Source organism: Ailuropoda melanoleuca, chromosome 1 (genome assembly GCF_002007445.2).
Source record: "Ailuropoda melanoleuca isolate Jingjing chromosome 1, ASM200744v2, whole genome shotgun sequence".
In the NCBI taxonomy this organism is placed as follows: Eukaryota; Metazoa; Chordata; class Mammalia; order Carnivora; family Ursidae; genus Ailuropoda; species Ailuropoda melanoleuca.
In genome coordinates, this window is record NC_048218.1 from 123,736,395 (window position 1) to 123,763,589 (window position 27,195).

Consider the following 27,195-nt stretch of genomic DNA (forward strand, 5'->3'; position numbering starts at 1 on the left):
TTCCTTTTGATTCCAGAGAGGCAAGAAAGGTCTGGAGATGGGAGCAGACTGCTCTGATCCCAGAAACACTTTTAAAGGTTATTTTAGGAATTTTATCTATTATCTTCAACTTAAATGAGAGTTTTATAAAAGAAAAATTTGCTCTCTATAGTTATGACATGTACAGACATAAATAGGTTACCAAGAATAGAATAGACACTTTGTATGGAAAGAGAAATACAATATATTATAGGATGTAGGAACTAACATCTTCACTCAGTCATAAAGATTTGGAGCTGAAAGGGACCTTAGAGATCATTTCATTTCCTCCCATCTTTGTATCCTCAGGACTTGGCACATAGTAGGACCTTAATAAATACTAGATAAATGGAAGGATGCATAAAAGAATGAATGAGGGAGTGAGTGAAGACTGCCAGTAACTACTTATCTGACTCTGGACAATGTAGCTAAGAGAGCCACAACTTCCTCTTCTGTAGAATGACTGAAAAGCAAAGATAAACAACTCTGACTTTTGAGCTCTTAATACACAGGCTGATTAAGAAGACACACATGCAAACAGACAACAGACTGTAATAAAAAACCATCATGAACAAATTTGGGAGCTGGATGAAAACTGAATGCCTGTGTCCTGTTTTCCTGGTTCCGCCTTCCTGCCAGCCACTGGGCCCAGTGGGCTACTGCTGACATGCAGAAAGTTCTCCCAGACCATGTGGGTTCACATGTGAGTTTTTCTCTGTGGGGACAATCACCCTGACCAAGGAGGGGAGCTCCGCTCATGTTCACAGGAGGAGCCACCTACCGCTCTCAGTCTAATTGCCCTCCTTTTAATTTCCTTTCTTCCTCACCCACCAGCCCCACCACCACCCGGAGGGGAAGATGAGGAGGCTTTGGGGTGGGGGAGAGGTAGCCATAAAGAAAGAAAGTGAACAGACGTGTAAATCACTCATGAGAGCTTTTGTCCTTGATCCTTTGGGTTCTGGGTTTACTTAAAAGATGACAGTAGGAGTGCACAGCACCTGTTATGCTCTCCCCCCAGAACACGAGCTGTGAAAACGGATTCCCAGACAAACACGTTCCCCACTCCTCCACACTGCCTGCCTGCGGCCGCGGCTCACAATAAACACGGGCCAAAGGCACATGGAATCTCTAAGTTCGGAAAGAAAACACTGCAGACTTTTCCGAAGCAAGATGAACACATCTCACTCCACCCCCACCCCGCCAAAGGCCTAAACTGTTCATCTTATTGTGTCGGTATTCAACGACTGGAGACGACTGCTTTTCAAAGTGAGGCTGACTCACCCGAACGACGGCACAGCGGAAAGCTGACTTCTCTTACGCCAGCTGCGTCAATGAGTGCTTCACGGAACACCTTAATAGCTTGAAAGTTCTGCTATGAAGTCTGGTATCTTTCTGAGTGCAACTCTCCCCACCCAAACCTTCCCTCTGACCACTGACTACCATTCCCCCTTAACACTGTAAAATGAAATACTACTGTTCACAAAGCCCTTTGTCGGCAGTTGACTTAACTATAAGCCCCTCGATCCCACGTAAAACTTGGCACTAATGACCATAGGGTCACCCTGCTACCTAAAACGTATGACACTCAAGAAAAGCCACGACACACATTAATAAGACAACAAAGAAAGTTCTGGAGATGGCCTGCCAGAAAATGCAACGAAGACACGCTGTCCAACGGGAAGAGACACGTCAGGGAATCTCAGGACTTGGCTCCTCTCGGCAGGGTCCTGCTCAGCCACCTTTGTTTCTGGCATAGCTCTGATGTCTCTTGTGGTCAACTGGACTTTCTGAGTCTTCCAAGGAATAAAAGGCACAAATGGCAGTGCCTAAAACCAACACTGTGTCTAGTACTTATATTCATTTTCAAATATTTAAAAACCCATAGTGAAAATATACCACCATTTAGTTCTTAGCAATTTATAACCCCTAACTGCCTAAAGTGAACAAGGGGAGAGAGTACACCCCATGTGTGTAGGACACAGGGCAGGTGGGAGTGCATGTGGGGAGACGGGAGAGGAGAGAGCCCTGGCAGGAACTACACATGCTCCCAACCTACCCCTGGGGCCCGAGGCTGGGAGGCCAGGCTGGTGTACGGCTTTCGAGAGACAAACAGGGCACGTTTTTCCCTTTCTAATCCTCATGACATAAACTTTCAGGCAAATTCCAGCTTTGCTGTATATATGGTTTTTTAGATTGGCTAGAAGAAATACTTGTAGCTCCAACATAAAAACGTGTGTTCTCGGGGGCCCCTGGGGACCCAGTCGGTTAAGAGTCTGCCTTGGGCTCAGGTCCTGATCCCAGCGTCCTGGGACTGAGTCCCACAACAGGCTCCCTGCTCAGCGGGGAGTCTGCTTCTCCCTCTCCCTCTGTGCTCTCTCTCTCTCTCTTAAATAAATAAATAAAATCTTTAAAAAATGTGCTTTCTTAGATTTTGAGCTACTTGGACGTTACACTTCATTACCTACTAACACAACGTATAGTGGTAAGTTTCCTGGTCTCGAACTACCTGTCCCTCTTCTTCATCATTGGAGTTGTGACCCCTGCATTGTGATCCTCATAGATTCCCTTAGCTTCCATCTCAGGATTGGGCTCAGTTTCTTCCAGGGCAGGCTCTTCCTCAGTTCCCTGAGACAGGACTAGAATATGGCTCAGGCCACCGGTCATAAAATGGACAAAATCTTCAAAGTCAGGCTACAAAATAAGATGATAAACTGCTTACTTCAGGCTTCTGAAATAGATAGACTAAAAAGACAGCCATTCTCCCACTCCGGCAACATCGTCCCCTTCCCAACCACTAGGCAAGGGAGCGTGAGCTCTATCAGCCCTCAGTGAACAGACACATATTTGAAGGATGGAAGTTCGCAGCTCACAGGGATTGATCTTAAAGGTGGTCTAATAACCATCCTCAAACTTCAGGATGCTTCCAAATCATCTGCCGGGCTTTTTAAAACACAGATTTAGAAAGTCCAATCCCAGAGTTCATGACTCAGGAGGTTGAGGGGCTATGGAATTGGACTGTCTCAAAAGTCCCCAAGGGATGCCGAGGCAGCGGGTCCAACCTTTCCCTGGGTCCAAGAGAGGCGGTTTGAGTGTTCCAGCCGGCTGACATAGTGCCATTCACTAGAACTTTCTCTGATGACAAACATTCCTCTGGGCTCTCCAACACGTATAGCCACGGGCAGCTACTGAGCCCTTGAAATGTGGCCAGTGCAACCTGAGACTCTCAATTTACTTGATTTGATTTTAATGAATTTAAATTCAAATAGCCACACATAGCTGATGGCTACCAGACTGGGCAGGAGATTTCCAGAAGCTATGTCTTCTGGCCCCCAAGCCACTGCCTTTCTTATACTCCCCCAGGCAGAAGAGAAAATAGCTTGGGATGTGGGTCTTTAGGTAATGAAAGGATTGAAGCGCCCCATGAGGCTTATGACAAGGAGCCTTCAGCCTGGGATAAAATCTATAGGAAAGGCCTGGATATTCACTTCCAGAGGCTGATGCAGGGAGTCTGAGAGCACGTAGGTTGAACAGAGCTTCATTCCAACTAAGTACAACCGGACCATCCAGTCTTGCTCAGCTAGCCACTGCTCCTACTGGAGACTTCCCCGTCGTTGCCTTCTTTGGCATTACCACCATCTGGACGCCAACAGGGACAACAGGACAACAGGAGCTCATCTGGCTGGTCAGACTTATTCATTTGCTTTTCTAAAAGGAGGGTTCCAAACTTAGAGGAATCCACTGCACTTGAAAACACAGCGGCTTTTTGTGGTTTGTTTCTAACTTCCTTACCTGGTCTGCTATCCGATAATAGAAGTCCCTGACTTGTCGTTCAGTGAGTGCTCTCTTCTCCTCGATCTCTATGACAAAGCCTGCCTTGATAATCTTCGGGGAGAGAGTGACGCGGATCCAGACATGCGGGGAGCACATGAAAGACAAGTCAAGGACATTTCTTTCCTGTGTTTAACAAACCCACCAGATTTGAACGCATTTCAGATAAAGACCTCAGCACGACCCATAGGGCACTAGGTCTGAAGAGCATCCAAACTACATAAACAAAGAAGGCCCTTGTCATGCCTCCTGGTCTGTAAGTTTTCAAGGCTTGAACCAGAGACCCTGCAGTATTTCTATTATTTAAGTGACTTGCCCCAAAACTAAATTCCAAGGGACAATATCATGCTTTCTGAATCATTCACAAAGACATACATTTATAAGCACTTTTAACCATGTATCTTCAAAATTGGTTTAACGTTATTTTTTAAAAGGCTTTCCTTTGTTAAGGCTGTAACTCATAATCCAGTATATTTTACACTTCATAGCAAAAAGCTATCCAAACTATGGGGAAGGTTAGAATTTAAGATTTAGCCATGCTTTGTCTTAAAAAAAAAAAACTTATTTTAATGATAAATCCAGTTTGCATGTCATTCAAGCATAGTAAAATGTAACAAAGAGAAGTCTGAAGCAAATTATGCCAAGGATAATGAGGTACTAAACAATGTAATAAAAGTATAATCCAGGTTCAAAGCAACTCAGTAATTACAGTCTGATGGGAGTATCCAGCCCTGGTACCTTCTGCTTCTATTATGAACGTAAACACTGTACTGGTTCCACTGGTCCTTTGATACGGCAGAACACTACTTACATATTTCTGACACCTCTCCTCACTGACAGTCCAATTTGAATAATTTCTAAACACTCAAATCATGTCTTTGTTACATTACTTAGTGCCTGACAACAGAAAGTAAAATCTAAGCAATCACTATTTAAACTTGATAAGTTTTCCTAGTAGTGTGTTCATTTTTTTCTATTCAAAACATTCTCTCAGTTTTTTTGTCCTGTTTGCTATTAGCCCTTTACCGTATTCCAGAGAGGTGAGGTATTTAGGAGATATTCATAATTTATATCTCTGAAATGTTATTTTCTATGTCCATACAAATAAGTTTTTTAATTAAAAATAAATAAGTAAAAATTAAAAAACAAAAAAAAATCAAGATGAATTTATGATTAATAGTATTGCCCCAACTAAAAGAACTATATAACTTTGAAAACCTTATTGTCCTAGCTAATTAAAACATACTCGAATAAGGAACAGTAAACCATTACTATGTGATATTACTTTTTAAGCTTTATAAAGTATAAGCAACCTGTGGGGGATGGGGGTACAGTTTGATGCCACCCCCCCACGTATGCACCAAAATCTGGAAGAAAAGGGCTATCCTGAGAGAGTGATATTATTAAATCAATGCACAAATGGAAGAGCTCATACATCCCATGACCATGGACTATCGACCTTCTCGTAATCAGTGATAATGTTGCTATAGCTAAAGAAAGTGCATGATGGGAAGTTCATCAGGAGATGGCCAACCCCTCCTGGTAGCTCCCTAGGTGACCTCCTTTAGTCCCCAGGTGGCATTCTTTCAAATTTCAATTTACTGCTGCTGTGTCAACACAAAGTCATTGGGGGTTTTTTTGTTTGTTTTTGCTTTTTTTTAAATTTTTTATTACGTTACGTTAGTCACCACACAGTACATCCTTAGTTTTTGATGTAGTGTTCCATGATTCATTGTTTGCATATAATACCCAGTGCTCCATGCAATACGTGCCCTCCTTAATACCCATCACTGGCCTATCCCAGTCCCCACCCCCCTCCCCTCTGAAACCCTCAGTTTGTTTCCCAGAGTCCACAGTCTCTCGTGGTTCATTCCCCCTTCTATTTACTCCCCTTTCATTCTTCCCTTCTTTCTCCTACCGATCTCCCTGCTATTTCTTATGTTCCATAAATGAGTGAAACCATATGATAATTGTCTTTCTCTGCTTGACTTATTTCACTTAACATAATCTCTTCCAGTCCCGTCCATATTGCTGCAAATGTTAGGTAATCGTTCTTTCTGATGGTTAAGTAATATTCCATTGTACAGAAAGTCATTGTTAAGGAGTCAGCAAAGTACAGCCTGCAGTCAACATCTGGCCTGCCACCTGCTTATTGGAGCGCGGCCACGCCCATTCATTGACCTAGTACCTCCGGCCACTTTCTCAATGTGATGGCAGAACTCGGCAGTGGTGACAGAGATCATATGCCCCACAAACCTAGAAACAGTTACTCTCTGGCCCTTCATAGGAAAAGTCTGCTGACTTTTGCACGAGAATGCAGTTTTCCTCTCACAAAGATTTATTTTAGCTCTAAAGCAAAACATTAAATGCTTCCTTTACTCTACCTAATGAAGTACTGTATGGTGACTAACACATCATAATACAAAATAAGTAACTAAATAAATTGAATTTAAATAAAAAATTTTTTAAATGCAAAAAACTAAAAACTAAAAATAAAAAATAAAAAGGACCCAACATACAGAAAACAAAACAAGCCAATGTGAGCTTACAACAAATTTCCGTTGTTAGTAACCAAACAGGGAGAACATTTGTTATGATCCAATATAAGAACTGTAATTTTTATCATTTCCACTGGATGCTGGTAGAGCAGAGTTCTTTAAATCAAGATGGGTGAGTAGGTCTAACTTTTGTCAAGACAAAATATTCCAAGCCTTTCTCCAAATGCTTTCTCCAAAGCCTTTCACCTAGCACCAGAAATTCGTTATGTTCCACTTCACTCTAAATGATAAGCCTGTCTCCAAATTGACAGTTAAGAGGTTGTTATGTTGCCATTAATTTAAAGTATTGTGGGGAAATATCACTTACATTTTGTCTAATCTCTTGAGATTTTCTGCTAATCACAGCATCGGGTTTGATAATAGCAATAATGTAGAATTGATCTAGGGGAAAAAAATAGGAGAACTTCATTTTCTCGGCACAAAGTCTAGATAATGAAGGATCTGGCAATAAGAAATGTAAATTATTAATGTTCAGTGAGTTTTTGTCCATCGACAGCTTTGTTGTTATTACGACATTCCAACTACCAAAGAGTTTTCTCCTCAGAATCTAAGCGCAGTTCCTATATTTGCATGCAGGAGAAAGAGTCACAAAAATTGGTGGTCCACAGGCAAAAAAAAAAAAAGAAAAGTTAGGTGGGCACTAGTTATTTTAATATAATTCACATGCATTAAAATCACACCCATGATCCATCAAGCTAGTATCACTGATGAGTAGAGTTTCAATGCAAGCAAGCACAGCAGATTGATGGATTTCACCACCTAGAGATTTATCTACATTTATCTACACATTCTTATGATGAGCTTTTAGTGCACGACAGCTCGCTGAGCACACTGTTTCTGTGCCCTCCAAAGTATGAACGCACACTCACACGCCTACACAGACAATCCAGGAGGGAAATTGTTAACTGTAAAGTAAACCGGCAGGTGGGTCATTGAGGGAGAAATTATTTTCACAAGGTTTTGGAAGATGATGAAGGATGAAATAAGAGGAGGCTGCTGTCCAGTTAGTCACAGGGGACAGGAACCCCTGGTCCTGGGTAACCTCTGAAGGCTGCAGGCACAGAGACCAAAGGGAAGGCAAGCAGAGCAAAACAGTTTTCCTTGTTAATAACTGAATCTAGTATTATCCTACCAGTCCCTTATCAATAACATTGAGGTCACCAGCAGCTTGTCTGCTCCTGCAACTACTGCTCTACTTAACATTCATGAACACAAATGCCTTGCCATGACTCTGAAGGAAGTTCACCTACCGACACTCTCACTGGGTGCTTCCCCACCATCATCCGCATCTGGGTCTACAAACACAATTTCATGATACTGTGGAAGAGAAATGCAAATAAAAGTTATATTTTTAATATGATAGGAAAAGTGTTTTTAGAAATTTTGTTTCTAATAAATATTTATAATCCAAGGGATAGAGGGTAAATTGGAAACGTGCCTACATTTATCTAACACTACTTTTCCCCATCTTTCCACTGAAATAAAAAAAAAATGTTTAAAATGATTGGGGTGGTAAGACTATCAGAAATAATACATATGGAAAATGGTTAAAAACCAAAAAACTTAAAACTTAAGAGCACAAGGAATAAAATAAGAAAGAAGCAGAGATTAATAAGGAAGCAATAAATTAGGGGCACGTAGGTGGCTCAGTTGGTTGAGCGTTCAACTCTTGGTTTCAGCTGAGGTCATGATCTCAGTGTCGTGGAATCGAGCCCTGCACTGGGCTCCACGCTCAGTGGGAAGTCTGCTTGAGATTCTCTCTGTCTCTCTCCTTTGCCCCTCCCCTGCTTGCTCTCTCTCAAATAAATAAATAAATAAATAGAAAGAAACCAACAGATAAATAATTATCATGTTAAAGATCAAAAGGGCATTTGATGAGTTTCAAGATCCAATCCTGACCATTACCCTTTATAAACTAGAAACAGAAAAATACCTCCTTAACTTATAAAAAACTGTCTTGCTCAAAACAATAATTTTCTACTATAAAGTAAAACACTAGGAAGGATAGGGATGGGGGTTCCTTAACTTCTTCAGAAGCCCTTAAAGTGCTTCTATGATTCTGTTTTAACTATCTGAAAGGTTTATATATTTACATATATACATTTTTTTGGCACGAGAATGCATAATTTCAGAGTCTCGATGAAATAAAGACCCCAAAATGTATGGAAATGACCATACTGGAAGCTCTCATTCTTATTATAATCAGGACTAAGATAATTGTACTGGCTATAACTTCAGATTGATCTGACTTTATATTTGCTGGATGTGTGCTGGCCAACAGAGCAGCCACTAAGCACAGAAGGCTATTTCAGCACTTGAAAATGAAGTTAGTCCAAATTAAGATGTGCCATAAGTGTCAGCTCCACAGCACATTCCGAAGACTTAGTATGAAAAAATGACTGCAGAATATCTTATTTTTTATATTGTGTACATTTAAATATGCACTCAATATAATTTAATTTTTTAATTTTTAGGATTAAAAATTTTTAATTTCACTTTTTTTCTAAAAAAAGGAGAGAGAGAGGGAAACAAGCCATGAGACTCTTAATTATAGAGAACAAACGGAGGGTTGATGGAGGGAGGTGGGTGGGGGATGGGCTAGATGGGGATAAGCATTAAGGAGGGCACTTGTGATGAGCACTGGGTGTTGTATGTTAAGTGATGAAATCACTGAATTCTACACCTGAAACCATTATTATACTATATGTTAACTAACTAGAATTTAAATAAAAATTTGAAAAGAAAAAAATAATAATTCTACTTTTGTCTTCTTAGTTGTTTTTAATGTGACTAGTAGAATACTTTAAATTATGTATGTGACTCACAACACGACTTGTATTTTTTTACCATCAGACAGGGCTGTGCTAGACCAGGCAATTAGATAAGAAAGCTAAATAACAGAAGCATTCAACAAAATGGAATAATATAAAATAAACATATTAATACATTTCTTACATTCACGCTGTTATTAATTAAAACAGGGTATCATTCTGTAAGAACAATCGGAACAACAAGGACATAACCATAGAACACAGCACACATAGAGAAAGGTGCATAGAATACAGCAAATCAGAGTATAGGTTTAGGAGTCATTCTGCTGACATCAAATCCTGGTTTCACCACCTACTAGCTGTCTGGTTTTGGGGAAATGACTTAATGTTTTTAAAGCCCTGTCTTATCATTTGTAACTATCTCCTAAAATTTCTTGAGATTCCCATTCAAGATGGCGACATAAAAGGCTGAAGGGAACTTCCTCCCATAAACACACCAAATCTACAGCTCTATACAAAAAAAAAAAAATCCTCTGAAAGAAATCCAGAGAAAGGCCGAGCAACTCCTACACGTTAGGCGGATGAGAAAAAAATCCATATTGAAATGGGCAGGAGAGTAGGAGAGTTTCAGACACAACTTAACCATAAACTTGAGCCTCACCACAGTGACACACAATTGGAGGGAATAACCAGCATCTCCCTGAGGAGTGAAGGGTTTAGACTCACTATATAATGTGCCAAATTTTAAGACTTCCATTTGAGGGATAGGTCCCCCAAGTCCCTAGCTCTGAAAGCCAACTGGGGCTTGTGTCCATGAGTCCCAAGAGCTTGGAGTAAACAAACAGTTCTGAGCAGGTTGGTGAGGACGGAGTGTGGCTATTTGATCAGGGCTCAGTGCACAGGCAGCTCAGGGACATGCCCAGTTTTTCTCTAAAAGAAGCCTATTTGAAACTCTTAAAAGCTGTAGCCTGAGGCAAGATCCTAAATTAACACAGATCTAGGGGCTGACTGCAGTCCTCTCTGGAGACCAAGAAGGATGACAGGCGCCATCTTTGTACTTTCCCTCTGCCCTGCTCCAGGTGGCCGATGTCCACATGAAGATGGCTTGAGCACAAGTCTGGCACTTCACCCCAGCTTTTGTGGCTGCTCTCAAAGGACACATCCCTTACAGCCTGACTATGGCGGCCGGCAGGGCAGGTGTTCTTGCATTCAGTGCAACCAGCTATGTTTGGATAAACCATCCATACAGAAAATCAATGAGAAAACACTGGACTTAAACTATATGTTAGACCAGGTGGATTTAACATTTACAAAACACTCCATCCAAAAGCAGCAGAACACACATTCTTCTCAAGTGCACATGGAACATTCTCCAGGACAGATCAATCGTATGTTAGGCCATATCAAGCATCTTTTTCCACCACAATAGTATGAAACTAGAAACTAACTGCAAGAAGAAAACTGGAAAATTCACAAATCTGTGACGATTAAACAGGCTACTGAACAACCAACGGGTCAAAGAAGAAATCAAAAGAGAGATTTAACAATACCTGAGACAAATAAAAATGGAAATACTACATACCAAAACTTACAAACTGCAACAAGAGTTCCAAGAGGGAAGTGTATAGGGATAAATGCCTACATTAAGAAAAAGACTGAAAATATCTCAAATATACAACCTAACTTTTCACTTTAAGAATCTAGAAGAAGAGAACTAAGGGAGTCAAAATTAGTATATGAAGGTAATCACAGAGTTCAGAGGAGAAATAAATAAAATAGATACTACATGGACAATAGAAAAATTAATGAAACTGAAAGCTGGTTTTTTGAAAAAAATAAAACGACAAACATTTAGCTAGACATGTGAAAAATAAAAGATACAGGACTCAAATAAATAAAATCAGAAATGCAAGAGGAAACATTACAACAGATACCACATGAATATAAAGGATATTAAGAGACTACTATGACCAACTATGAAATCACTATCTCAGAAAGTTATGAGCGAGGGCGCCTGGGTGGCTCAGTCAGTTGGGCAACCTGCTCTTGATTTCAGCTCATGTTGTGATCTTGGGGTCATGGGATAGCGCCCTGCATTGGGCTCCATGCAGCTGAGCGTGGGGACTGCTTGGGATTCTCTCTCTCCCTCTGCCCTCCCCTGTCTCTCGAAAGAAAGAAAGGAAAGAAAGAAAAGAAAAGAAAAGAAAGGAAAGGAAAGGAAAGGAAAGGAAAGGAAAGGAAAGGAAAAGAAAGAAAGAAAGAAAGAAAGAAAGAAAGAAAGAAAGAAAGAAAAGAAAGAAAGAGAAAGAAAGGAAAGAAAGAAAGAAAGAAAGAAAGAAAGAAAGAAAGAAAGAAAGAAAAGAAAGGAAGGAAGGAAGGAAGGAAGGAAGGAAGGAAGGAAGGAAGGAAAAAAAAGAAAGAAAAAGAGAAACAAAAGTTATGTGCATACCCATGTTCCCTGTAGCATTAGTCACAATAGCCAAGACATGCAGACAACCTAAATATCCATCAACGGATGAATGGATAAAGACAATGTGGTATATTTATGCAATGCAATATTATTCATACATAAAAAAGAAGGAAAACCTACTATTTGTGACAACATAGATGGACCCTGAGGGCACTATACTAAACGAAATCAGTCAGACAGAGAAAAACAAATACTACACAATCTCACTTATATGTGTAATCTAAAAAAACTCAACTCATAAACCCAGAGAACAGAATGGTAGTTATCAGAGGTAGAAGATGGGAAATGGGGGAACTGGGTGAAGGTGCCCAAAGGTACAAACTTCCAGTTACAAGATAAGTAAGTTCTGAGGCTATCACATACAGCATGGTGACTACACATAGTAATACTGTACAGTATACTGGAAAGTTGCTAAGAGAGAAGGTCTTGAAAGTCCTCATCACAACAAAAAAAATGTTAGCTTTGGAAGGTGACAGATGTTAAACTTAGTGATCATTTCACAATATGTACAGAAATCAAGCAATTATGTTATATACTTTCAATTAATATAATGTTATTTGCCAGTTACATCTCAATAAAACAGTTACATCTCAAAAAAACTAGGAAGGAAAAAGATTTCTGTCCAAATTAAATGAGGAGATCTGTTTGAAAATCTTGGCAAACAGCAGCTCCTCAATAATTCCTGGTTATTACAATTTTCACAAACAAGTGGGCACGGGGTTGGGGGGGGGGGCGGTGAGAGGAAACAGAGACAGAGAGAAGGGAAGGGAGAAGATTCCCTGATAATCAAGAAAACCTGAAAAGTAAAGAAAAATGTCCTTGGACAAGAAAAATCACTATTATAAATGTAAATTCCCCACATTTGTCATTTGTCAATCTTCCATCAAAATGTTCATTTTTTTCTTAACACTCAAAAAGTACTCTGTGCATACTATGGGTAATTAGCACACTGGCGTATAGAGTATAGGAATTTTTCCCAGTTTGCTGTTTTTCTTTTACATTTTAGGGAGCACTTCAAGGTTTTAAGTAATCCAATCTATCAATTTTTCCTTTTTTGGTATCTGTCTTACGTTATGTTTACAATGCCTTCCTCAACCGATGACAATACAAATGTTGACCAGTATTTTCTTCTAATACTCTTATGCTTTGTTTCTTCATATTCGGTTCTTTAATTCACCTGAAATTTATGCAGATGATATGAGAAAATGATATAAATTTCTTCTACAAATAGTTAACCCAATATTCCTAAGGCTGTTTATCAAATTTTTTATCCTTTGATTTAAACTGATATTTTTTATAGCAAATACTTAATACAAGCTTGAACCTGTACTTTCTCATTATTTTTCAGTATTTCTTGCCTCGTCTCTCCTTTCCACTTTTTAAATTCATACTCTCTCTTTTTGCTCCTGTGGTTGGTTTGGCACGTGTGGATGTATTGTGTGTGCGAGCTCGTACACGTTCATTTCCATAACACCAGCAGCTCTTCCTTATCTGACTGTATTTCTGATCACTTTCCTCTGTGGCTTCCTTTCTTATACTATTATGTTCATACCTCCACATGCTTTGTAGTTTATTTCTTAATTTTTAAATAGTTTATCTTTCATTACATAGATGATACACTTCACATGCAGGATCTTATTCTAAGTATCCTACCAAAGTGCGGTCTTGTTTTCATTGGTCAATCTATCTTGGTCCTCTTTCCATATCAGTAAGTACAAGGCCCCAGAATACACTAAATAATATTCCACTGTATGGATTTGCATAATTTATGACAAAAATTACAGACATTTTATGGAACCTATTCAGCATTGCTCAATATTTAAAGATTTTATTGATTTTTTTTGAGAGAGAGCGAGAGAACGAGAGAGAGCAGGGGGAGGGGCAAAAGGAGAGGGAGAAGCAGAGTCCCCACTGAGCAGGGAGCCCGATGTGGGGCTTCATCCCAGGACCCCGGGATCATGAGCCGAAGGCAGACGCTTAACCGAATGAGCCACCCAGGCGCCCCCCGGGGTGGCTCGACATTTATATTGATTCCAAACTTTTAATAACAGACAACTCTGCTATAAATGCTCTTTTCTATATTTGTCATATTATGTTTGTAGGGAAAAGTATAAGAGTGTAATTGCTCACTCAAAGGATACATGTGTTTTTTAAGGCCTTTGATTCATATTGCCAAAATACCTCCCAGAAAGTCTGTGCCATTTAGACACCCAGATGGTTACAAAACTTGGGAAAATTCCTTAAGAAAACAACAAAAAAGATGTAATGCATTTTTTTAAGAACAAAATAGTCAGTAAAGTGTTACCTGAGGGCGAACCATTTCACCTGCTGCAATTTTCCTCTCTTCATTGACCAAGTTAATAATTTTTTGATTGACAAGTGGTGCATTTGCACCATTGATCTGTGCAATAATTTTGCCATTCTATATGGGAAAAGAAAGCATGAAGGAAACTTTCACTTTCAGGATAAATCCAAAATTCAACTTGACGAAGTTACCCTACTCGTCCTCACACCCCCACCAATCCTTTTTAGCTATTGTAATTAGTCATTTTAAAATAAAGTATTAGTGATGGGAAAGTATGTCTTGATTTGAAAAACCCAGCTCTTTGAATTCTACCTCCCCAATGTCTGTCTTCCTATAACCAAAGGCAAGGCAACCCTGCATTACGTTCGATGGTTCTGTACAGACCTCCTACCATTATCTTCCCTAATTATTTTTGACACTGTGCCCCCTTTTGTCTATCTTTCAACATATATTTCAAAAAACCTGTTTTCTGGCACAGTTCCAGGCACGATGGTACAGAACAGCAGTCCTGGTAGGTGGCCTAATTAAATTACAAAAAAGGAGAAAAACCCCACAAACATATGTAATATGACAACCATGACAAGTACCACCAAGTACAAAGCACTGGGAGCATATACACGAATCTGTCCTGGTCAAGGAGATAGGCAAAGCTGCTTACCAATATCAGGAAGGATTCTTGGGTTACAATCTGTAGGAGGAGTAAGAGATAATGAGGCAAAATGGAGAAGAAAGAGTATTCCAGGCAAAAGGAATAGAGATGCAACGGTCCTGAGGCCAGAAGGTAATAGGGCAAATGAGAAGACCAGCGGAGAAAGTAAGGGGATGCCTGGTATGGGAGGAACCTAACAGCGAGGGGGAGCCAGACCATGTGGAGCCTTGTGGTCATGGAACGACAAGGCCTTTCACCTAAGTGCAGTGGGAAGCCCTAGACATGTTTAAACAAAGGCACTGACCATAATTTGAACCGTTATTTGTAAAGATCATTTCACTTACCATGTTCAGAAAGAGTCAGAAGGGAGCAGAAGATGACTGTATATAAATTAGGGGCTATTCTAGTGATGCTGGTGAGGGAGATGGGTGCTCGGTCTGTGGTACCGGTGATGGAGATGGAGAGAATGGAAAGACACAGATGAGTGTGAGAAAGACCTGGGTGGTGAAATTGACGGGTCCAAGGTCTGTAATGGATTGGGTGTGATATACAGAGATGTCACTAAGCTGAGTTTTCTGTTTCTGTGAAGACACTGGATAATTTAAGATGTTAATCACCCAATAAGGTGGCACTTAGGAGACCACACTTCCCAGGGGGAGGAAGGGTCTGGTATTGGACCAGTGCCTTGTGAGAGGCCCTTCAGACAACATAGAGGGGATGTCAAAGCACCAGCTGGATACACAAGTCTGGAGCTCAAGACGGTATTTTGGCAAAGCTGAAAATACTATCTGGCCCTTTCCCGAAAGAGCTGGCTGACCCCTCACCAAAATCACAAGTATAGGAATTAGCCGAGGACATAAACTTGAGTTCTTGACATATAGGTGGTGACAACTGAAACCATGTGTGGAGGAAATTTTCTACAGAGGGCATATAACATGATAAGATCAATATTTAATGGCTGGATAAAGAAAGGTAAACCTGCAAAGAAGGTGGAGGGGAATACCATCTAGGTAGACAAAAAGGAAACGAAGTAACAAAGCCAAAAGAAGCCAACGTTCCAAAAAGGAGGGCATGGCCACCACATTCAGTACACTTGAGAAGTGCAGCGTGGTGAGCCTAAAAGTGGCCCTATACTTAACAACAGGCTGGTAACTGGGTACACTAGCAAAAGCAAATTTGCTTGAACACTCAGAAGACATGAATGGGTTGAGGCATTAATGGGATGTGAAAAAAAAATGGAGTGAAAATAAATATGCAAACTCTCCTGAGAAATTTAGCTGTAAGATAAAGGAGAGAGATGGGTGGTACCTGGAGAGAGGCATGGCATCAAAAAAGAGTTTTATTTTTTAATCGGGAACAGTCAATCATCTTCAAAGGTCAGTGAGAAGGATCCAGTTGAGAGAGGTTTAAATAAATACTGACACTCTAGTTACCATTTCCCACTAAAAGGAACCTTCCAACAATTCCAGGGACTTTCTAATGTCCCTTGGACAAAGCCCTTCCTGCTGAAACTTGCTGGAATGAATTTGTTGTCAGCTAAGTGTGCTAAGCGCTACAAAGAGCCACCGTGGGAATATCTGTATAAACAAGCATGGCTTGGCGGTGGTTTTGCGGGCACAGACTGAGATTCTTAGATGAACAATTGTGGATGTGGAGCAAAGTCTGAGGCATGACTGCGCGAGCGACTGGTTGAGGTGCACTGGAGAAAAGTTCATTGGTGGTAGAGGTCAGGAATTGAGAGGCCCAGATGTGGGTGGGTTGCCAGGGTGGCAGGACAGGGGTTTTGAAGTCTTCAGTCATCAAAAGGACTGATCTGAAGACCAGTAAATGACAGGGGTGAGGTGGGGGAGAGAAGGAGATTTAGCCAAATCGCTAAGTTAGCAGGGAAAAGACCTCTAATTAGCAAGGAAAAGAAAGTCATTGAAGTAAGAGGAAGTAAAGGGAATATCGGTTCTACTCCTGGCCTCAAGACATATAATCTGAGAAAATAGTCACCACTCTGGGCTGCAAAGAAGTATGTTCTAAGTAAGGAGGCAGACTTAAAGAAAGTCAAGGAAATGGAGTAAAGGCTAAGAGCCATGATGAAAGATCTTAGAAAGTGTGCCAATTGCGCATCTCAATTCCAGATGTGACACAGTGAAAGGGTTTGCAAGATGGTAGAGAATTGGGAGAACTGGTCAGAAAGACTATTCTGTGCATGAGATGGATGCACTACGCAGGGCTGGGAGGAAGAGTAGGTTTATATTCTAGGCATTGATTGCAGATAAGAGAACGTGGACTGGACGATCCAGTTAAGGAGGGTGGGTATCAGAGCTGACCAACCTGGCAGGGTAAAGGTGGTCCCAGAGCTCCAGACTCTATGTGACGGTCCTCCTGCCCAGTCTGTCTTCCTCGGTCCCATGCTCCTAACTGCTACCGCTACCAGTCTTCTAACTGTTCTTTAGATTAACCCACCAAGTCTATTTTCAGGTGTTACTCACTCTGGTCCCCTAAACTATGTCTAGGCCAAGGGTCAGCAAACAACGACCCAGCACAGAGACTATATTTTGGCAAAGTTGAAAATACCATCTGGCCCTTTCCTGAAAGAGCTGGCTGACCCCTCACCTAAATCACCAAATCCTACATGTCCAACTTAGAGTAAGCTCTGCAAGCAATTTTTAAAATTCAATGAACCCGGTTATCCAATTCTTTGAAATTGTTGCAAAAGCATTATTTCATAGAAGCAAAAAGTTCTATCCAAGAAGTGTTTTTAAAATCATGATTTCTTTTTTTTTCTTTTTTTTTTTTTTAAAGATTTTATTTATTTATTCGACAGAGATAGAGACAGCCAGCGAGAGAGGGAACACAAGCAGGGGGAGTGGGAGAGGAAGAAGCAGGCTCACAATGGAGGAGCCTGATGTGGGGCTCGATCCCATAACGCCGGGATCACGCCCTGAGACAAAGGCAGACGCTTAACCGCTGAGCCACCCAGGCGCCCCTAAAATCATGATTTCTAATACAAAATAATAATAATAATAATAATCCCAGCATCCAATAGGAGAGAACGAGTCCAAGCCCTCTCCAGGAAGCCTTTCCTTACTACACCCAGTAGCAGCCACACTGTGTGTCACACACCTTTGAACTGTCAACACTCCCCTTCTGGAAAATAGCACTTATTACATCTTTCTGATTATTAAAGTCGTATATTCGTCACAGAATATTTGGAAAATATAAAATAAAATATAAAAAAGTATCAAGAAAAAAACTTAACCACTGCATGCTTCCCCCATACACAGAAAGCTGCTACTGACAATCTGGTGAATGCCCTTCCTGTCTTCTTTCTACACACTTGTACGTGCGGAGATAGGAGCAACATATATTACAAAGTAGTGATCAGATATGTCCTTGCATTAGTATGCATGAATACCTAGAACCAATTCTCCGCTCCTGGGTGTTGAAGAAATTTCCAATTCTTCACTCCCGTAAATAATAATTCATCATACAAATCTCTGATTATTTCCTTAGGAAAGGTAAATACCACCTTATTTTTCTTTTTGATCAACTCACTACATGGTGGTCTGACCTCCTCAACCCATTCCATGCTCCCAGATGTCAAAAAATTATATTATAAAAATTATAAAATATGTTAACAGACAGCAAAGATAAGGCAAAAGAAATCTATGATTACTACAATCAGAAAATAGTTCCATGGTAATTTTACAATGTTACTTGCTATTTAACTGTAAATTAGAATCTGATAATATATTTGAGATGATAAATATCATACTTACAACACTAAAGAGAAAAACAGGTTCGCATTTATCTCTAAATGGCTGCAAAGTCACAATGTTGTCAGCTTCTGCCTGAAAAAAATATAAGTATTTCATATAATAGAGGAAACTAAATCCAAGTCACCAGATACACTATGTTGAAGGAATGTAGATAGCACAAAATTTTTATGCTTACTACAGGATTTTCTGAGTATGTTATAGTTGTTCTAAGGATCGAATTGCATACATTGGCAATTCAGGCCATGCAGCATTTGGCCTCAAGCTTACTTCTCACTGTTTACTTTGCGATACCCAACCTGCACAAAGCTTACCTACTTCCAGTTTGCTATACAACACCCACACTTTCCTCCCTCCTTACCTGCTCTTGCCCTTCCTTTTCCAACCCAGGTCAAGTGTCCCCCAAGAACTGTCTTGCTCCCTGCTGCTGCAAATCCTCTCCCACTCCGCATGGAACTTTACTGCCCTTCCCTCCAGGACTCCATTGTCCCTGTCAGTATCGTATCACCACCATAAGGGCCTATCTCACTTCCTTTTTTTTCCTTAAGTAGGCTCCACACTGAGCACGGAGCCCAACACAGGGCTTGAACTCAAGACCCAGAGATCATGACCTCAGCTGAAATCAAGAATTGGACACTTAACTAACTGAGCCACCCAGGCAGGGTGCCCCCATCTCACTTCTTGTGATTAGATCTATGATGTTCCATATCCCCTTTGCATGTCACCCTCCTTCTGCTTTAGTCATGGGCCCATAAGAACTTACTAGCATTTCCCAGTGGGATGGCTATAGTAATAGAATAGATTCCTTGTGGAGTCAACTAAGGGATTTTGTCTGGCTGGGGTATTTCTGGGAGGACAGTCAGAAGTCATTGGGTTGGGAGGAAGCACCGTTAAGACCTATATCCTCGCGCAGCTGAACGGGGCACCCAACACCCCATGTGGTCTAATTCTCCTTCTATACCCACCCCTTCACCTCCACAGCAGTGCCCGGCCCGCCGGTATTACTCTACAAACAAAGAGGGATTTAAGCCTCTAAAGCACCCGGAACACAGCATCTGACTTACACCTTCTCAGTGTATAAGGACTTTTTGCATTGCCTTCCTACGCCCAAGTTCCCTTCCAGGTAGCCTGACAGGTGTGCAGGGGGCCTGTCTTGTTGTTGGTCTCCCCCCACTGACCTCAATTCCCTTTTAGACACAGGAGTTTTCCCATGATTCCTAGCCCATGAACTTGCACTCCTACCACTTCCAGACAAACTTCCCTAATGCCAACTGCCAGGACTCAGAAGAATTTTCCAACTCTCAATTCTCCATGATCCACCTGCCAACTGTTAGAGCCTTCCGATACTGTCTTTTAACTTCTATATCAACCCTGTGTCTACGGTATGTGGCAATCCCCATGAGGCCCAATTCTGTGTCTTTGAACTCCATTTTTCCTCCTTGCCAAGGATCAAGTCTCAAATCATATTCCAGATCCACTCAGGGGGCTCAGAATGAAGCAGGCTGTTACAGATTGTCACCCTTTCAAAAACTGCAACTTCAGAAGACAAAGTCAACTTCTGGATAAAAAGATTTAACAATTGTAGGGACGCTGGGTGGCTCAGTTGGTTAAGTGTCTGCCTTTAGCTCAGGTCATAATCCCAAGGTCCTGGGATGAAATCCCACATCCGTCCTCGCTCCATAGGGAGCCTGTGCTCCCCCTCCCTGCCACTCCTCCTGCTTGTGCCGCACTCTCTCTCTCTCTCCCTCTCTCTCTCTGTCTCAGACAAATAAATAAAATCTTAAAAAAATTAACAATTGTATATAGCCACCTACTCTCTTGAAGAAATAATGAGGTGAGTTTCTAAGCTTTAGGCTACTTAACTGTAACCTTGAACTAAGAAAAAGAAGTTCTATAAAGAATGTACTTGCAGAAGGGGATGGACAGTCAGGTTAAGGTCAATCAACAAACTCATCCCAAGGTCTGGGTTGGGAAGGGTCACAGAGAGATTCTACACATGGAAACATGCAATGGCTTAAGGTTTCCTGTTTGCATTAGGGACTACGCATTTTAGGTGTAAGGAGTAAAGATACGAAATCAGTTATCTGCTTCTGCACCTTAGGTCTAGCTGGTTTGGACTTGTTTCTGCCCAACAGAAAGAGAATATGGGCCACACACATATTTTTAAATTCTGTGGTTCTGGTAACCACAGTTAAAGACTAAAAAGATATAAATGAGAGTAATATAAAAATATTTTTTACTTAATCTAAAATATAGTCATTTCATACGCAATCACTGTAAAAGATTATTAGTGAGATATTCCATTTTCCTTTTTTCATACTAAATCCTCAAAATCTGGTGTGTATTTTACATTTGCAATACATCTCAATTTGTAGGCTAAATTTGAATCAGCAATCATTGGTTTGTAATTTGATTTCATAAAATGTGTAGTCTAAAAAAGCAGATGCACATACCCAAGTTGTCCCAAACAACTTAAAAAGTTTTATCATTTCTGAATTATCAGTTTTTTAATTTAAACTTAAATTAATTAAAGTTAAAAATTCAGTTCCTCGGTCACACTCGCCACATTTCAAGTGCTCAAAAGCCATTTGTGTCTGGTGGCCACCGTATTAGACAACAAAGCTCTAAGCAGGTGATAACTTGATATGGACAAACTGAATAATCAATACAATGAAACCCAATAAGTTTAGCCATAATATTTTAATCCCTTGTCACATCTGAGTGACAAGCGTAGGGAAAATCACTACCATTGGAAAATTGGTAACTGGGTTGTTAAGTGCCCAGAGACCTTCCCAATTCTATTCAGCAAATAGCGTTTGCAGCCCCGATTCTAAAAGACACACACTGAACATCCAGTCAGGTGAAAGGAAACAGGTCAACAGACAGACAACCATACGTACACTTTCTGATGTTCACAACCATGGTAAACAACCTCAACCCCAACAACCTCAACACCACGGGAAACGGGATAAAAACCATCATGGTTTTCAGATCCGGCAGAACTAAATATATAGTAAAACTGCCAAGTGAATACGGTCCATTTTTGAAGTGCTGGCAGGTTGTTTAAATAAAGACAATCCTTAAAGACAGTATTTAAACATTTGGATCTATAAAATAACCGTTTCATGGAAATGAAATCCTTACTACAACAAAATGCAGAAGTTCATCTTCGTTCAGCTCATTTTTCAATTTTCTGAATAAAGTTTGCATTGCTTTGCAAGGTCCACACCAGGCTTGATAAACATCGATCACTAGAAGATGATAATATTTTGGGGGAAAAAAAAAAAACCACACAGAGTCAAAGAATCTAGAATAGCAGCTTATCCCAACCCTGGGGCCAGTGCATAAAGGAGGTTTTTACACTGGTAGTGGGGAGGCGCACTCCGTCCTGGGGGGCCATGAGATGCCCTGGGCCGAACTCCCAATGGCTGGACAACCAGGAGAACCCCAGTACCTGTTAGGCCTTTGTTCTGCAACATCTCATCCCACAGGCTTTGACTATTAACGACCGCCTGCAAAAAGGACAGCACGGTCAAGGGGTCTTCAAGTACCAACGCCCCAAGTAAACACTGTTGGTATGTCATGCTTACCTGCAACTGGATTTCTCGCTTTTTCCCTGCCATTTATCCACTATCACAGAAAAAAGGGAAGACAAATAGAAAATGTTTACGTGAAAATTTAAATGAGGTTACTCCCTACACATTCAAGCAGCATCTTAATGCCCCGTAGATATTTTCCGTGGGCAGTATCGATTATACACCGCCCCCTTTTCTGGGGAGAGAGGAGCCAATGCCGTGAAGTATTCCTCAGGCGGGGCTCCACGCTAAATGGCTGCATCAGCCATAGTATCTAACTCGCCCCATAATCCTGAGCCAAGGTCAGAACGTGAGGAGGTGCAGTTCCTTACAAACTTTTCTTTTCCTGAAGTCTCACGCAGTGTTCTACTTTCATTTGCACACGTGTTAATTGCCTATGACCATGCTCATGGGTCCTTCTCGGGTCCCTCTCCATGGACGTTTAACCTTTAGAACAAGACCCTAGGGTGTTCTTAAGCACCTCAGTAACTAGCCGCAGCGCGAAGTCAGCGAGGCCCAAACGGCCCATTCCGTGCGGTCAAGGGCGCTCCGCGTGGCTGCGCCTGCATGCGTGACAGCGGACCTAACAAGACAAAGGAGGTATTCGGGACAACGAAACTACATCCCAGGAAGGGTGCCGGATGCTCCAACAAGCCTTCCACAGAACAGGTCCTCCTCTAAGCTACCCCGGGAGGTGTGCAAGCACGAGAAGGAACAGTCCCCGAGGATCCAAACCAGCCCCCTGGAAGAGTCCTGTGGTCTTTGTGAGCGGGGCTCCAACAGGTCCGGGTACCTGGGCGCGAAGCCGGTAAACATCAGATTGTCTGTCCGCACTGGTCCAGCGGAAGAGGCGGGACCAGGACCCCGGGATCGCTCGCAGGAGGAGGGGCCAACGTCTGCGGCCGCCCCTCTAGCGCCGCGAGCCTGGCCCTCCCCCGCGGGGGCGGTGCCTCGAGGCTCCCCGGCCCCAGCGCGCAGGCCCAGAACCGCGGAGAGCCCGGGTCCTGGAACCCACGGTCTTCCGCGCTTCTCCCCGACCCACTGCGCCTGCCCGGTCAGTCCCGGACGGCCCCCTGCGCTACAGGTGCGCTTGCGTCCTGCAGGCTTGTTCGCAGCTCTCCTGGGCTCGTGACAACGGAGTCATCATCAGTGGTGTGCTGGCAAATGTTAACAACTAGCTCCCTTGCAAATCATTACACATTATTATACATTTTACTGACATAAATAAAAATAATGTGTGGCAACAAGTCAATAATTATAAAGTATACAATATTCTATTGCAACTTCCACATAGCCAATAGATTTTTACAGAATGTTTTCACTGATTTTTGCCAGGCTCTAGCATTCAGAGCCAATTTCTAGTTGCAATTCGTTCACAACTTGCCAGATTCCAAATATGAATAAATGCTTGGCCACTTTAACTATTTAAATCGTGTTAAATACAGAAACATGTCTAAATACCAGTTTTCATACAGTTTTATCTCCTTACCATGAGTTGTTTCAAAAAGTAGCAATTTTCTCACTGTCCTAACATAGCACTTTAATCTTGAACAAACAGATAATGTTGATTATGTTTTAAGATATATCTGTTAGATAGCAAAATACTGATGAGCACATGTCCTCAAATTTGAAACAATTTCTTTTTGCAAAATGAAAACAAGCTTTCCCATGAGATAACCAGTCAAAGTCTATGTGGGAAAAATATTTTCATAGGTACTGTCTATGCCACAAAAACATTGCGAAGATTCTATTTTATGATTTTATTATTATTTTAATAAAACGAACAACTTGGGTGTAATGTGACATGTATAGAATAGCGTAACCTCCGCTGGTCTGGATTGATGACATGCTTATTTCCCAAGCTACCTGGAACATCATAGTGAGTCTTGGCCAACACTATGGAGTATATTAAGTAAAGGTAAATGATATTCTGCAACTGTGGGTCCGTGAGTGGTTTTGGAGTGGACGTGTGAGCCTGTCAGCATCATTCAGGAATAATAATTGGATTTAGGATGTGGTTTTTGTTTTTTTTTTTTAAGATTTTATTTATTCATTTGACAGAGAGAGAGACAGCCAGCGAGAGAGGGAACACAAGCAGGGTAAGTGGGAGAGGAAGAAGCAGGCTCCCAGCAGAGGAGCCTGATGTGGGGCTCGATCCCAGGACTCCGGGATAACGCCCTGAGCCAAAGGCAGACACTTAACGACTGAGCCACCAGGGCACCCCTGGATTTAGGATTTGTTGAAGCTCAGGAGTAAAGAGTGAAAGGTGAGAGAGGAATCAATGGCCACAGGTAGCTGGGAGATACCCATGATCAGCTCCCTACAAGAAACACTCAACAGAACTTGAGGTTCCCTATGCCTTTCCATGCATGTGCACGATTGAAACCTACAGACAAAGCATGTACTGTGCAACACAGAAATGAGGACAAAGAAGCCATAGAGGACACTGCTGGTAATGAATATATAAATAATAACACAACACAATGTCTTTCTCATTTTTCAGATTAGAAAATAGACACAATTAGCAATATCTTTTTCTTCCTGGGCCCGTACAGATTATTTTGCACACCTCAGGGAAGTCGTGCATAACACATTGGAGACTACTGGACAGAAAATCAAGATATCCACAAAACATCTGGGCGGGAGATAGAGATTTGCTGATAATTGGCATATTAAGAACATAGGAGTAGACTTGATGGCACAGGAAAGTATGGCATTTGAGAAAGTGAGGCCCCAAGAGGATACACTAGGAACATCAACATTTAGGAACAGAGAAAGTGAAGCTAATGATGGAAATTGAGAAGGAACAGCCAAAATGGTAAGAGAACCAAGAGCAGGCGATGTCAGAGAAATCAAAGGATGGGACGATGTAAAGCCAACAATTGTCAATATTGCAGAATGCTACAAAGTGGTCAAATAAAACAAAAAATGGTCAAATTAAATGTTGCTTACGTCGACTGAAAAAGAAGTCAATGTTGATGTCATGAGAATGTTTCCAGTGGAGTGTTCTGGGGAAAGTCACTGCAGAAGAGAATGTCAAGTCAGAAGGTGGAGGCAAAGAGAACCAACAGCTCTTCCCTGAAACCTAGGAATGAGAAGAGATGGTTGCCAAAGAATGTGGGTGGTGGAGGGCTGATTTTAACGTTCTTTTCAATAAGGTGGAAGAGGTTTGCTACACTGTATTCAAATGGTGATTTTGCAAAGTCTGGAGAGCAAAGGTTGAAGAAATAGAGCCCTTGAAGAGATGGGAGGGCACAGGAGAAGGGAACAAGGCTCAGATGAGAGGACTGGAGCTGCTTCCAGCATGACCAAAAGAAATATGACAATGTTTCTGTATCTTGTTTTTCTCTATTTTATACAGCTATTCAAATTATCTTATACTCTTAGTGACTTTTCTGTTGTCTTTACCCAAATTATTTCTATTATAAGTATCTTGGAGATTCCCTGTGATTTAAAACTGTTACCATTCAAAAGTCTATATTCATAAGCTGTATTTTTATCCAGTCAATCTGTGACCAGCTCCCAAAACCTGACCACCCACCTGCTTGTACTCACTGACCTTTGCCTCACATTGTCGCTTGAACTCCGCTTTCCAGCTTAGCTCTTCACTTAGGCAAATAGAAAGCAAAATCCCTTCCAGCGATAATGACTGCGCTGACAAGGCCTCCAGCCCGCCCAGGCCGCCCAGACCAGTTTGAGCTGAACTCCTGACTCGTGCCTGTGCAGAGGAACCTGCAGTGACCTCTAGAATGACCCACAATTACCTTTACCTCATCCTCATGCTAAAATCTCCGCCCCAGGAGGGGTGCAAGCCTCATTTACAGAACGTACGGAAGATCTCACAGCGTGATTGTACACGTGGGCTTTCCGGGAAAACAGTGTGAAACGTCTCAGAGTTAAAAATGGGGAGATTTACAACAGATGGATGACATTAAAAGGTTTCAATTCTTTAAAAAAAAAAAAAAAAAAGCAACGCTGTGACATCAGTGTGACAATTGGAGTAAATGTGGCTGGGCAAGTGAAACCAGAGATAATATGATAGAAAGCTATTGCAGCGGGGCGCCTGGGTGGCACAGCGGTTTAAGCGTCTGCCTTCGGCTCAGGGCGTGGTCCCAGCGTTATGGTATCGAGCCCCACATCAGGCTCTTCCTCTATGAGCCTGCTTCTTCCTCTCCCACTCCCCCTGCTTGTGTTCCCTCTCTCGCTGGCTGTCTCTATCTCTGTCAAATAAATAAATACAATAAAAAAAAAAAAAAAAAAAGAAAGCTATTGCAGCAATCCGGGAGGGCGGGGTTCGGGCCCATGTGCAGGCAGAGACCACAGACCAGGGGCAAAAAAAGACTTGCAAGGTATTTGGGGGTTAGTATCAATTGGACTTGCGAAGTAGCACTTTGCAGGGGTGAGCAAGGAGGAAAAACCACAGGAAACTCTAACGTTTCAGATTTGACTGAGTGAATGATGGGAAAATAAGCATCAGAACGGGGCGGGGGGGAAGATCATGAGTCCAGGGATTTTAGGGTGACAAAGTGGAAGGAGAAGACTAATGAGTCCCACCATTATTGACCGTTAAATCAGGATTATTATGATCCACAGAATGAGTGAATCCCTAGGGAACAAGTAACGGGGCAAAAGTCCTTGGGTAATAATAGCAGGGTCAACCTTACTCTGTGTGATCAGTAATTTGTGAATATATAACGCTTATTACATTAGGGCTTTTCTAACTGCCTTCCCCCTCCCCCCGCCCCCCGCCCAGAAACATATGTTTTGTGAGATCCCTATAAGGCAATATTGGGCAGTGGGGGTCTTTGTGACCTTGGTCATTTTTTATCCTCTCTGTAGTCCAGTGTCTTTCCTGGAGATAATAATAGAACCTATTTAATCACTTTCATGAGGATTCAATGATTTAAAGTAAATGTAAGGCTTAGAACAGTCTCCAGCTCATGGTGAGCATTCAGTAATTGTTATCTATTGTCAGGCAGAAATATAACTCTAATAAAATATTTTGATTAGTACTCCTGTGTGGGCATCCTCTATCTAAAATCTGCAAAAGTACCTTTCCACAAAGATTTCTATCAATGTTAAATTAAATGGAGACTAGCGCCCTAAAGCAAATATATCAAATTAAAAAAAAAAAAATCATTCCCCTGCCACATGTGTATGATACAGACCTTGTGGTATGGCCCTGCGTCATTTCTTTTTAAGGGGATACCATTTTTTTCTCCTGCAACCTACTTGACATTTCCACTGGAAATGG

The 27,195-nt window shown here is 41.5% G+C and overlaps 1 protein-coding gene across 8 annotated transcripts in view; it reads right to left on the reverse strand.

Annotated features, from left to right (window-relative positions):
* NME8 (NME/NM23 family member 8) overlaps positions 1-22,883 on the reverse strand; it is a 64,516-nt gene extending 41,633 nt beyond the window's left edge. For 4 of the 8 annotated variants that reach the window (XR_004627105.1, XM_034666117.1, XM_034666142.1 and 1 more), the window contains exons 1-10: positions 22,735-22,879; positions 21,957-21,996; positions 21,821-21,878; positions 21,511-21,617; positions 18,370-18,441; positions 13,951-14,067; positions 7,655-7,721; positions 6,712-6,785; positions 3,808-3,900; positions 2,525-2,709 (exon numbers count right to left, since the gene is read on the reverse strand). Coding sequence is in view for 7 of the 8 variants with exons in the window: in XM_034666117.1 (XP_034522008.1) it covers positions 2,525-2,709; positions 3,808-3,900; positions 6,712-6,785; positions 7,655-7,721; positions 13,951-14,067; positions 18,370-18,441; positions 21,511-21,617; positions 21,821-21,878; positions 21,957-21,989 (806 nt within the window). In the remaining variant the exon portion in view is untranslated. Of the gene's footprint in view, positions 1-2,524; positions 2,710-3,807; positions 3,901-6,711; positions 6,786-7,654; positions 7,722-13,950; positions 14,068-18,369; positions 18,442-21,510; positions 21,618-21,820; positions 21,879-21,956; positions 21,997-22,422 lie in introns of all 8 variants that reach the window. The other 4 variants (XM_034666123.1, XM_034666133.1, XM_019806986.2 and 1 more) reach the window with 4 other exon arrangements.
* Between the last annotated feature and the right edge of the window lie 4,312 nt (positions 22,884-27,195).